The 13,897-nt window shown below is 26.1% G+C and overlaps 2 protein-coding genes, 1 pseudogene and 1 further gene across 5 annotated transcripts; 3 read left to right on the plus strand and 1 right to left on the minus strand.

The window, feature by feature from the left end:
• Positions 1-2,136: 2,136 nt before the first annotated feature.
• Positions 2,137-5,224, plus strand: Bm1143 (Uncharacterized protein; the record flags this gene model as incomplete). Of its 2 annotated transcripts, XM_043077859.1 has the most annotated exons (14): positions 2,137-2,158; positions 2,431-2,486; positions 2,602-2,658; positions 2,924-2,960; positions 3,302-3,372; positions 3,481-3,494; positions 3,722-3,855; positions 3,985-4,080; positions 4,153-4,251; positions 4,326-4,445; positions 4,521-4,631; positions 4,725-4,850; positions 4,937-5,071; positions 5,133-5,224. In XM_043077859.1, the coding sequence occupies 14 exons, from the start codon at positions 2,137-2,139 to the stop codon at positions 5,222-5,224; spliced, it is 1,170 nt and encodes a 389-aa protein (XP_042933793.1). The 2 variants fall into 2 exon arrangements, with proteins under 2 accessions (XP_042933793.1, XP_042933794.1); XM_043077860.1 differs by lacking the exon at positions 4,725-4,850.
• A 1,244-nt stretch (positions 5,225-6,468) lies between these two features.
• On the plus strand, positions 6,469-8,143 carry Bm9684 (Uncharacterized protein; the record flags this gene model as incomplete). The annotated part of the gene is made up of 7 exons (XM_043077861.1): positions 6,469-6,535; positions 6,613-6,711; positions 6,795-6,878; positions 6,952-7,050; positions 7,150-7,269; positions 7,345-7,443; positions 7,758-8,143. The coding sequence occupies 7 exons, from the start codon at positions 6,469-6,471 to the stop codon at positions 8,141-8,143; spliced, it is 954 nt and encodes a 317-aa protein (XP_042933795.1).
• A 2,464-nt stretch (positions 8,144-10,607) lies between these two features.
• Bm195 lies at positions 10,608-10,709 on the minus strand (annotated as a pseudogene; the record flags this gene model as incomplete). Its single annotated transcript has 1 exon — positions 10,608-10,709. A coding segment is annotated over one exon (102 nt), but the record flags the coding sequence as incomplete, so codon positions are not given.
• Positions 10,710-11,372: 663 nt separating this feature from the next.
• Bm15635 lies at positions 11,373-11,613 on the plus strand. The gene has a single exon (XR_006228015.1). The product of XR_006228015.1 is annotated as a pre-microRNA Bm15635 (primary transcript).
• The last annotated feature ends 2,284 nt before the right edge of the window (positions 11,614-13,897 follow it).

The following is a 13,897-nucleotide window of genomic DNA, read 5'->3' on the forward strand; positions in this document are numbered from 1 at the left end:
TTAGGTCTGGCAAAGGCTTTAGTAATGGCTTTAGAACATTTATCTCTAAATAAATTCAAAGTTCCACAATGATCTCTAAAAAACACCAATAACACTCTTTTTTTTTAATGGAAAACATTGAAATAAACAAGGATATACTTCTATTTCAATCTTTTACATAATTTTTGCAAGCGTAAATTGTAAATGAATGAAAGTGCAGTGTTTGTGAACCAAAAAATTTAAGTGGCAATTAAATGTAAAGATTTCAGCACTGCACATACTCTGTATTTTGGCCACAACTCATTTGGATAGTAAAAAAGCCAAATTCTAATCATTGGTGAGGGCAAAGGAAATAAAATGAAATGTATTTTAGTATTTATCTTTTTGAACCAGCACATCAAAGTAATTATTTCATGTTTTCAAAGATTTTATATTTTCTTTTTAAGGATTCTTATCAAATTTTATGTTCTTTTTAGGGATTATTTAGCTAACATTCAAAAAGCACCAGAAAAGAGAATAGGAAAAAAATCAAAGCATTGAATAAATCTTCAATCGCTTTTGATATTTCAATAAATTAATTAATTTAAGGACCATTTCTGCATCGAAATAAATAATTATTCTTGAGATGGAATGATGTAAAAGAGTATTGAAGTCCTCCAGCTTATGAAGTTTTGATCTGTGATAAAATCACTGACACATTAGCAATATAACTAAAATTACTAATGGTTATATTGCTAATGTGTCGAAAAAACCGAAATAAAAATATCAATATTAAATTAAAATACTTTTGTATTAAATTTATTATAATAGTGTAAAAGAATCACTACACAAAATTTAAAACTATTAAAATATCTTGATTGGAAGATTATTTACGCAACAGTTTTAAATTATAGTTAAACTTATGTTTGCTGTATAGAACGTTACAATCTGTTAAGAATATATGTATTCGCTGAATATTGTGTTAGCTAATTCGCTCTGTTCATCGAATCATAACTCAAAAGTAATCAATAACATTATGCAATGGCAAAAGTCGTAACATGTTCGGTCAGCAAAACAAGGATCACATGAAATTGCTCTCAGAAGAGAGTTCAATGGTAGAAGAGGAGAAATTTTCAGTATAGTGAGGGTAGACTAGATACTATTCGATATACTCGACTCAACTTGACTTAAGCATTAACAGTGGTAAAGTGATAGTAACACAATTTAGTAAAAATTTAGTCGACTATTGGTCTAATCTAATATTTTGTTTATGTTTTTGTTGTTATTGCAAAGTACGACAGCAGGAATACATATGCCAAGAAACTTTTCCAATAAAGATTATATGGACTAAAAATATTATTTGGGAGAAATTCTATTACTGAACATGAAATATTGAGACAAAAGATTCCATGGAAAATCGAATCAACTAGAATTCAGATCGAAAGATAATGATGATATGGCTGCATATGAATAAATTCTCTAGATTTATGCAAATTTTTCATTCATTCCATAAATAACTGATAAATTCTAATATAGGATTTTATCGAATAATATAAATAAATGCGAATATGCATCAATATTTACTTTTTTTCCACGATCTTTTACTGACCGGCTGGAAAAGTCCGAATTGTTTCGTCCATTTTAAATTAGCGACTAATTTCAATTCATATTGTAAAGCAAATCAAACGTTTTCTTTTCTCGCTTTTTATAGCTTATTTTTCTAATGTTGATATAAAGTTTGAAGTGTACAGGAGACTTAATGCAATAAGAAACTTATGAACTTAGAAAATACTAATAATATTGATTGGGTAACTTTTGAAATTATTTACTCCTAAAATAATACTGATCTCTACACCTTATCATAACATATAGAAAAGGATAGGGATTAAATATATTCTAAATTAGAATATTATTCATTCTAGAAGTTTCAAGTAATCTGAGAATTTTCATGCATTTAGAATATTTGAATTGATGATGGTCTAATGATCTAGCTGGATTTTTCGTAGATAAGTTTGATGCTAAAGGAGTATGCTGTCTAAGGTAAAGAGTAGCAAGTAGGTTAAAAGGGATGGCTGAGTAATCATGATAATTAGGATTAATTAGATGAACTTGATCATTCGATAATCATGTTTCCAATACTGTATTTTATTTTTTCAGTTTTTTTTTTTTTTACCACAAATGTCAACTTCCAATTCGAGTGGTAATCTTTTTACAGTTGTAATTCATAAAATTTTTTTGAAATTTCAAAAATTTCATTAATCTACAATAACAATTTCAGTTTATGAGTAATTTTTACATTATAAAATTATTTGAAATAAATAGTTATAATTTTTTAAAAAAAGAAAAAAGTGAGAGGGAGAATATGTTTCGGTATAATGACGATGAATTAAATTTTTTAGAAAGAAAAAAGATTTGAATAAAAATTTTTTTTTTCATATCTTTCTTAGAATTTTGTTATCAAAAATATTTCAGATGTTGTCGCAAGTAAACCAAAAAGGAAAAGACGACATAGATATATAAATACTAAGGTATATCAATTTTTGTCATTTTTTTTTTTCAAACTTTTGCTTTGCATATTTTTATGCATTTGGTTTTTGTTGCAATTTGTAAGTAAAGTATATTTAATTATAAAATTAAATTAAGCACAACAAAGTTGTTGATATTTACAACCCATACTACAATTATTTCAACGAACGCTATGTATGTCATTCATTTTCTTTTTTCTTTAAAAAAAATGAAAAATATGAGGAAAAATGAGTAAGAAAATGATCAGCAAAACAGTAACCGAATAAGATTGAGTCTAAAAATATAAGAAATTGAATTAAAACTAGAATTAAAATTTTAAAAAATTTCACTTTTAATTTTCAAATAATTTAAAACTTATATTATCATGAATGTATAAAAATTTTATCGTATAAAACTCTATTGAAACAAAAATTTAAATTTTTGCTTATTTCTTTTCTAGAAAATTCGTGTGAAAGGAAGGAATAAAAAAAGAAAAGGTGGCAAAATTTTACTTATTTTTTTTTTTTAGTATTTAATTTCAGTTCTTTTCACAAATGTTTCTTGATGTCGGACTTTTTTTACCGTGTTTTCTTTGCAGTTCATTATATTAGTATGAATGGTTAATTGTCAGTATTATTTAATCAAAAATACTTTCGTTTCAAAAAAAAAAATCTAAATAGGTTTTTACTAATCTGTGATGTTAGCTTCAATTATTTCAAAACAAAATTCTAAAATAAGCATCAACAAGCTTGTTAAAAAATTTCATGCAACTTGATTCCTTATTATGAACAAGTTTTTGATTTCAAAAAAAAAAAAAAAATCATTGAATTTATTTTAGAAGCAGTACCACCATTAGAAGAACAACCAAATAAGATATCTAGTGGAAGCACATCTGGTAGTGCAGACAAGGTAAATGGCCTTTTTTTGGAATTAATTTTCAATATTCTAAAATATTTCTTCACATCAATAGATGGTAATAATTTGTTTATTGACTGTGCAAAAAGAATTGTATTTCAGGTACTGGCTAAGAAGTAAGCATCGATTATTTTTGATTAGTAAATTATAAAGAGTAAATGACAAACAAAGAATATGGAAATGGATGTATTTTAAATGATTTCTTCATTTGAAATGATTTAAAATATATTTATTTATTATTTCTAACCTATTTGTAAACTTTTAATGATTTAATGTAAATTAAAAAATGGAATTTTTACTAGAATTGAAACAAGCCAAAGATGCATTGATAATATTTTTGAAGGAAATCTTCAAAGAAAAAAGAAAATGATGCCGAAAAGAAAAAAAAGAAAGAAGTTAAGAGAAAGGTGGATAAGGAGAGCAAGCAAAAGGTTAAGAAGAAAAGTAAAATTGAACCAAAGTTAAAGTCAAAATCCGGTAATTTATTCCTATATACACCAGCATAAGTAACATTATAATCATAGAAAATTTTATTACAGTTGATAAAATTTAGTTAGAAATAAAATTCATGGTAAAGGATTTCTTTAAGTTTGATAACTCATTTAGAGAAATTTGATGAACATAAAACGTCCATCACATCCACCGGAATGACATCAAAGAAAAAGAAGAAGAAGGGAAAAAAGATGAAGGAAAATTATCAGGGTAAATGATTTCCATTAACTATGACTAAGATATATGTTTATTTGTTTATCATAAAATTTGATGAATATTTAGAGAAATCGGATGAACAAGCAATCACAGCTATTGGAATGACAAAATCTATGAAAGAGATGAAAGAAAAAAAGATAAAGGATTACAATAAAGATTATGGAAGTACATATTTACTTATTTGTTTATGTATGTTTATTGTTTCTTGACTGCTTAATAAAAATTTTATGATCATTTAGAATCTGAAAAACTATCAGTCACCTCTGAAGAATCATCGAATGCTACGGTTAAAACTGTATCACCTAAAAAGGAGGAAAAAGATAGAAGGAAGATGGAAGAATATAATAAATGCTATGAAAGTAAGTGTTTATTGTTTATTTGTTCTATATTAATATGTTCATTGATTATTTAACAAGGATTTTATGACCATTTAGAATCTGATAAGCTATCAGTTACTTCTGAAGAATCATCAGCCGGTACAGCCAGACTATTATCACCTAAAATATGGCAAAAAGATATGGAGGATTACAATAAAGATTATGAAAGTAAATGTTTATTGTTTATTTATTCATCTATATTTATAACTTCATTAATTACTTAACAAGAATTTTATTTGAAAAGCTAACAGTAGTATTTAGGATCTGAAGACTCAGAATCCGGAAAACTATCAATTACCTCTAAAGAACCGTCGACCGACACAGCCAGAATGTTATCACCTAAATTAGAGCAAAAAGATGGAAAGAACTATAATAAAGACTATGAAAGTAAATGTTTGCTGTTTATTTGTTCTATATTTAAATGTTTATTGATTATTTAACAAGAATTTATTCGAAAAACCAAGAGCATTTAGGATCTGAAGACTCAGAATCCGGAAAACTATCAATTACCTCTGAAGAACCATCGGCCGACACAGCTAGAACGTTATCACCTAAATCAAAGCAAAAAGATGGAAGAAAAATGGAAGATTACAACAAAGGCTATGGAAGTAAATGTTTATTTATTTATTTATTTACTAAATACTTGATACGAATTTGATGATTATTTAGAGTGTAGAGAATGGTCAGTGGCATCACCTAAAAAACAAGAAAAGGAGAAAGGAAAAATGGAAGATTATGAAAGTAATTGTTCACATGCTTAGTTTATTTATATTTAATTGTTTACTAATTCTTTGACACTAATTTAACGATCAAATTGAAGAAACGCCGATTTCCGCTGGTGGAATGGTATCACCTGCAAAGGAAAAGGAGGAGCGGAAAATGGAAGATTACGCAAAAGATTATGAAAGTAATTGTTCACATGCTTAGTTTATTTATACTTAATTGTTTACTAATTCTTTGACACTAATTTAACGATCAAATTGAAGAAACGCCGATTTCCGCTGGTGGAATGGTATCACCTGCAAAGGAAAAGGAGGAGCGGAAAATGGAAGATTACGCAAAAGATTATGAAAGTAATTGTTCACATGCTTAGTTTATTTATATTTAATTGTTTGCTAATTTTTTGACACTAATTTAACGATCAAATTGAAGAAACGCCGATTTCCGCTGGTGGAATGGTATCACCTGCAAAGGAAAAGGAGGAGCGGAAAATGGAAGATTACGCAAAAGATTATGAAAGTAATTGTTCACATGCTTAGTTTATTTATATTTAATTGTTTACTAATTCTTTGACACTAATTTAACGATCAAATTGAAGAAACGCCGATTTCCGCTGGTGGAATGGTATCACCTGCAAAGGAAAAGGAGGAGCGGAAAATGGAAGATTACGCAAAAGATTATGAAAGTAATTGTTCACATGCTTAGTTTATTTATATTTAATTGTTTACTAATTCTTTGACACTAATTTAACGATCAAATTGAAGAAACGCCGATTTCCGCTGGTGGAATGGTATCACCTGCAAAGGAAAAGGAGGAGCGGAAAATGGAAGATTACGCAAAAGATTATGAAAGTAATTGTTCACATGCTTAGTTTATTTATATTTAATTGTTTACTAATTGTTTGACACTAATTTAACGATCAAATTGAAGAAACGCCGATTTCCGCTGGTGGAATGGTATCACCTGCAAAGGAAAAGGAGGAGCGGAAAATGGAAGATTACGCAAAAGATTATGAAAGTAATTGTTCACATGCTTAGTTTATATATACTTAATTGTTTACTAATTCTTTGACACTAATTTAACGATCAAATTGAAGAAACGCCGATTTCCGCTGGTGGAATGGTATCACCTGCAAAGGAAAAGGAGGAGCGGAAAATGGAAGATTACGCAAAAGATTATGAAAGTAATTGTTCACATGCTTAGTTTATTTATACTTAATTGTTTACTAATTGTTTGACACTAATTTAACGATCATTTTGAAGCATCACCTGTCGCTGCTATTGGAATGTTATCATCTAGACTGGAAATGAAAGATAGAAAAAAGGCGGAAAATTACGAAGGTGATTATGAAAGTATGTGTTTACTTGTTTGGTGTTTGTTTGTTTTATTTGTTTACTAGTTACTTAATTCGAGTTTGATTATCCTTCAGCGTGTGAGGAGTCGTCAATGGACACTGCAATAATGGTATCACCTAAAATACAGGAAAAGGAGAGAGGAAAGATAGAGGATTACAATAAAGAATTTGAAAGTAAATGTTTATTTGCTTGTTTTTTCATATATGTTTATTTGATTTAGTGGTTGATTAATATGAATTTGACAATTATTTTGAAGAATCGCCGGTCGTTGCTGCTGGAACGGTATCATCTACAATGGATAAGAAAGATAGAAGAAAGGCAGAAGATCATGATTATGAAAGTATGTGTTTGATTGTTTGTTTATTTTTTTATTTGTTTACTAATTGTTTAGTTCGAACTTGATTATGATTCAGCGTGTGAAGAATGGTCAGTGGACACTGCGGAAATGGTATCACCTAGAAAAATGGAGGAGGATAGAAGAGAAATAGAGAATTACGACAAAAAGTTTAACAGTATATATTTATTTCTTTGTTTGGAAATAGTCTCACTCTACTTATTTGTTTATCTTATTTATTTGCTAATTGTCTGATAAAAATTCGATGAACATTTAGATTCTGAAAAATCATTAGTTACATATGATCAGTTATCGGCTGCTACAACTGAAATGATATCATCTAAAATGAAAGCAAAGGATAGAACGAAGACAGAGGATTACAAAAATGATTATGAAAGTATATGTTTACTTGTTTACTGTTTATTTTCTATATCTTTACTAATTGCTTAATTCGAATTTGATTATCATTCAGCGTGTGAGGAATCGTCGGTGAACACTGCAGAAATGGTATCACCTAGAGAGAAGGAAAAGGGTAGAAGGCAAATGCAGAATTACGACAAAGTCTTTGATAGTATGATTTTAACTTGTTTATTTGTTTGTTTATCGGCCATAGCAAAGTACGCATTCATTTATTTGTTAATCATTTGACATAAATTTCGATGATCATTTAGAGTTAGATGTTTCATCAATAGCCGCTCGTAGAATCATGTCACCTGAAATGGAGAAAGAAAAAAAAAATGCAAAAATATTGTTTATTTGTTTATTAATTGTTTTATAGAAATTTTAATGTCTGTCTTTTAGAGTTTTATTTTAGATGAAAATTTCTTACTTTTTTGTTTACAAAAAATGTTTCAGTTTGTAAACAATCTACTGTGTCTCTTTCAGTGCCAGCACATGTTTATTCATTATCACCAAGAAATCAATCAAAATCATTGAAAATTCAAAAAAGCAATAAAATTGCTCAACAAGCCACATTTTTGACCATTTATGAAACTGAACTGGAAAAAGACGACAATAAGAATGATCAAATGACAGAAATAAATAAGGATGAGAGTGAAAAGGGTAAACAAAATGATGCTGTGATTAATAATGATGATACTGTGATTGATAGTGATGATTACGATGGTGATAATGATGATAGAAGTATATACTTCTCGATTCGAAGTATGAAAGAAATGCAGAATAGTCAAAATTCCGACGATGAAAGTGTTTATTTTGCTGTATCTTCGACAACAGCAACAAATAATGATCCAACAATTACTTGGATCTAATTATATGGCAATTTATTTCATCAAGTATAGCTATAAATTTTGGTGAACTTAACATTATTATCAAATTATTTGATTTGATTTGAATGATCTATAGAAATGATGATGATCTGAACGAAGAGTATTAATAAAGTTGAGAGAATATTGATGCATTTGTGAGTAAATATGTATTTATTTTATAAACTAATCATTGATTTATAATAAAATGAATAAAAAATTTCTTTGTATTTTTTATTTGTGTATGCAACAAATTATCAACTAATTGTGGATTAAATTAGAAATATGAAATGTATTAGTGTTTATTTTCAGCGATTAATCTGAAATGATCAATTGATCAGTGAAATAGGATATGCTGTAATATTCCAGTAAATTTAGCAAATTGTTATCATCTTTCCATTTTTTAAATGTATTTAAATTTTGAAAATGATAACGAAATGAATTTTGTCATTAATGAATGTTAGTTATTCAGTATAAATCATAGTTTTTTATATTGATTTAATTAATGGTATAATTACAATTAATAGATTTAATTAACAATTACTTTTTATATTTTTGATAAATTTTATTAACAATTACTGCTACTATTAAATAGTTTTTTTACCAGAATATATTTCGTATTATATCATAATATCGTTTAAAAAAAAAAATAAAATTCATTTAAAATGAAATATCAATCAGCAAGCAAAACAATATCAAGTGTTCACTGATAAAAAGCAATATATTATTCCAAGAAATAACCAACAAATTTATTTAATTTTAAAGCTTTTTTTTTTTAACTTTTCTAATGTTCCAAATAAGAAATGGCTATAATACATTTTAATGATATATTATCATCGTTTAATATATTTGATATTGGTAAATATTTAAAACATGAAATTAATGCTAATTTCTCTCTTCTCCAATCAAAAGCAAATTTAATTTTCCATCTTATTTTATTTATTACATAAATGTAAACTACATAACTTCAATCTCTCCGCTATGACATTATCTTTGCCAAATAAACAAAATTTGTGTTTATCAAATTAACATATCTAATGTTGACTTTTACTTTGCCATTACTATTTGTCTATTTTTGAAACGAATGAATGAATTGGCCTTTGTTTTTTTTTTTTTTTTTTTTTTTTTTGGATGGAAGGCTCTATGTAAATTTTATAGAAGAGTATATAGCTTGTTTTTCTTATTTTTCACTTGTTTATGTTTTAAGCAGATAAAAAAAAAAGAGAGAAAAATAAAGAAGGCTTTTTTAAATCTAATCTTTCTTCTCGTAATCTTTACTACTCTTCACTGTCTATTATTCCATGATGCCACATATAAGCTTTTTATTTTTATTTTTTTTTCTCCTTTTTTAAGAAAACAAATCTTGAGCTATCCTAACAAAATTGATATTTACTTTTATCATATATCAGTTGCAGAGCTCCTTTTAGATATTTTTTTTTCAAAATAATTTGATTAATTAATGGATGATTATTTGGGTATTCATTTAGGCAGCATTTTAAAGTTTATAGATCAATTGATTATGATCAATTGATAAGTGAAAATATTATGGAAATGACAGTTTTGCAAGGTATTTTTCCGATTTTACGATTAGAATTCTCCAAACTTAATACGTATTCTTAATTAACATTCGTTAATAACTTTCATTCGTAATAATAATAATAAATAAACAAATAAATAAACAATGCATAACATTCGCTCATTTCATCGAAATTCTTTCTCATTCCATTTTAAATTAATTACGCTCACTTTATAAAACTAGGTTTATATATTTTAAATTTACGAATTACGTTTACTATTAAAATTAAATCCAATGCAAATGATTCTTTAAAGGAGTGAAAATTTTTAACTGAAAATTTTGTTACTTTTTGCAATTTCATGAATTATAAAAAAGAGAGAGAGAAATAAAGTGCTACACTGAATGCATATTAATTAAAAAAAATTTCTTTGTCCTTCTGACTGCACAATATTTCAGTCAATCCATCACTCTGAAGATTTAAATTTCCGGAATATTTCAATCAGTGATGACAACCGGAAGACCTCAATTTCAGTATAATCATACATATTGAGACAAATTCTTTTATTAAAGAAAGATAGGCTTACTCATCGGATTATTATTTGGAAATACCATTATTTGCTTACTTTAAAACTTAATCATTTTTACTTTTTAAGCCATTAATGTTTTCAGAAGAATTAATATATTTAGCATACAAATTGTAAATTTTTTTTTCTTTTTCTGCAAACAATTATTTTTGTATTAATTGAAGTAAATATTTCGATATTATAATTAAGATATTTGGATATGATTCACTTCATTTATCTCAAGGCTTTATTAAAGTATGACATATAAAAGTAAGTTAAATTTGTTTTTTCTTTTTTCTGAATAAAAACGATATGAAGGGTCAAGGTCATCAGCAGGAATGATAACACTCTAATTAATAGGTAAACAGATTAACTGATCAATCAATGAATTCATCTTTCTTCATTTTTTCCTTTTTTTTTTTTTTTTTTGAACAATAGGCCTTTGATATATCGACGATGTGACATAATTGATGAATTTAAAATACCTCCAAACCTCTAAATTAAATCAATCAATAATGAACATTAAAAATCAATGAACTGGTATGAATTAAATATGATCAGTTTATCATTTAGTTTATCAGTTTTCTTTTTCTTTTTTTTCAAAATTAACAATCATGCATTTATTTATTGTTTACTAAATTACTTTTCACAATAACTGATCAAATCATTTGGATTTGGATGTAACGATGTGACACAGTTGATCAATTCAAAATAATTTCTTTTTGTTTTTTTGAATAATAAAATTTTTCAAAAATTGGAAGAAACTCAAAAATTAATTATTTTCATTGCTTCTTCCGTAGTGTAACGAAAAGTACAATTATTGTTCTTTCTTTTGTGAGTAATTCATAAATTGAAAAAAAATTTTTCTCATTTATTTAACATTCATCCATACAATGAATAAAAAACAATTTCTTTTCTATTTACTCAATTAGCAAATAAAATACTAATTAAGTTAATTAATTAATTATTAAATGTTAAAGTTTCATTCCTTATGAACTATGCACTATGTTAAGTAATTAAGTAATAGTAATAGTTAAGTAAATTATTACTTTGGGTATATTATATTATCTTTGATAATAAAAAGTTCTCATATAGCCCTTATGCACACCAAAATGACACTACCAAATGCGACAAAAGAGAGAGGGAAAACACAGAGACAGAGAGAGGGAGAGAGAGAGGGACAGAGGGAGAGAAATGATTGGAAGGAATAATAAAAAAGGTAATCAATGAGTAAGAGAGTCACTGAGGAGGTGTAATAGTTAAATGATGGGTGATAGTAATAGCAGTAGTAGTAGTATTGGTAGTAAGCATAACAGGCGGTAGTATAATTTTCTAAATTCGATCGATCTTCCTCTCTCTCTCTCTCTCTTTCCCTCTCTCCCTTTCTTTCTCTCCCTCCGTCCCTTTTCCCTTCTATCTCCCTTTCACTCTTTCTCTGCTTTACCCCTTTACCTCTCTCTCTTTCAACTTTTCCTCATTTTCCTATGCTTTATTTCAACAATTTTAATCGATTTTCTTTAATATATAAAAAAAAAACAAAGATTTTTTCTTTTACATTACCTTTTGATTTCTTTCCTTTTTTACTTTCTGCAAAATTTTAATTTTGTTTGTTTTTTTTTCTTTTTAAAAATTCTCTTAAATTAAAATAAAAAAAAAAAAAGATAGAGAAGAGCTGAAAAAAGAAAGAAAAAAAGCAAAAATATTATTTTATATGATTAATTATCATATCATATTGATAACTAACTATAAACTGTTCATTATTTTTAACAATTTTTTTTTGTTAAAAATCTCAAATAACTAAAAATCCTTTTCTACTTTCTTATCTAATTGTTTTCTGATCGATAGATGGATAGATGGATGGTTGGATGGATGGATGGATGGATGGATCGGTTGGTTTGATAAAATTCAATTTGCATCATTCATCCCTAATCCCTGTGTTGCTTACTACTTACTATTTCCTACTATTACTATTACTTACTACTTACTATTTACTACTATTACTACTACTTACTATACTTACTGCTATTTCATTCATTCATTTATATAAATTTGAAAATTTACTTAACTTTATGATTCATTTTTAAAAATTTCCATTATTAAAATTAGCTATAACATTTTTTTTTAGAAAAAAAAAATTTTGCACTTAGTTTAGGTATTGCTGAAATATGTCTAAAATAAATGCTTATAAATAGCTAACAAATGAATTTCATTAAAAAAGAAAAAAAAAATATATATATATATATATAAGCAAATAATTACCATAATAAAAGAAAGGAAAATTCCATCTTTTTCTTTTTGTTTAATTAATTCTTTTTTTTTTTCAATTTTTCAATTCTTTTAAAAAAAAAAGAAAAGAAGAAGAAGAAGAAGAAGAAGAGGAAATGGTAGAGAGGAAAACAAAAATTTACAGTTCTGAAAAGTTTTTGTGATTTATTTTTCTTATTGATTGAAATTTTGAAATGTGAGACAAAGTTGTTTGGCAACTGGCTGTTGTCATCTCTAATCGATTGACATTCTGTTTGCATATCCGTCGTTTTGTTGTTGGCTTAAAAAAAAAAAAAAATATTTTTCATTTTATTTATAACTTAGTCATTTGTAAAGATTTCATACTTGAAATTGCATTCATTGAATTACATTTTTTTTTTTCTTCAATTTCTCATCCTCAATTATTTTTATACTTTATACATTTCATTTCATTCTTTTTTTCTTTTTTTCTACTTTTAAAATATTTGATTGAAAGAGAATTGAAAAATAAAGATTTGAAAGAAATAAATAAATATATGAATAATAAAATGATTGTTATGAATGAATGAAAATGATTCATGAATTTGATCTTTTTTTTCTTTCCAAAAAAAAAAAAAAAAAAAAAAAAACCAAAACAAAACTAAATTCTTGCATGCCACTTCTTTTTACAATGAAAAATTCCCATTTTTCATCTTCCCTCTCTCTCTGTGTGTGTATGTGAAAATATAAATGAATTAGTAATATTTTAATTAATAATGAAATAATGAATTAGGTGAAATAAATAAAATTAATTAACACATACGTATTTATGTAAGATTTAAAATTTATCATCCATTTAAGAAGTATCATTGATTATTCCTGAAATAAACATAATAAAATTTCAAACATTGATAAAGCTCTATAATAAAAGCCTAAACCACTAAGCAATCTTTCCTTTTGCTGTTTATCAATTTTTCTATCGATTTTAAATTCCTAAGCAGCTTTTTACTATTCACTTTAAATTCAACAATAAATATTTTCTCTTTTTCTTTTCATTTCTTTTTCTTCTTTTTTAGTTTATATTATTTACCTTGTATAGTTGTTGTTACATTTTATTTATAAATAACAAATAATTAATAACATATTTGTATAATAATAGTAATAATAGAGAAGTTTCCTTTTCATATATTTATTATTTCAAAATTACAAAAGTTTAATTTTATCATAACACAGGAAATATGTAAAGAATAAAATATATTTATTATATTGTACGAATACATAATTTGTTCATATTTCAGTTAGCATAGCATTTCTACTTTTTCTTATCAGTGATCAGAATCAATTAATCATTCAGTCGATTAGTCGTCTTATCATTTCTCGAGAAATCATAGGTGTTTTGTTAGGGAACATTTCAATGATTCGTAGGTACTACTTTAATTTACTATCAGCTACGATATA

Source organism: Brugia malayi, assembly GCF_000002995.4.
Source record: "Brugia malayi strain FR3 genome assembly, contig: Bm_v4_Chr1_scaffold_001, whole genome shotgun sequence".
Classification (NCBI taxonomy): Eukaryota; Metazoa; Nematoda; class Chromadorea; order Rhabditida; family Onchocercidae; genus Brugia; species Brugia malayi.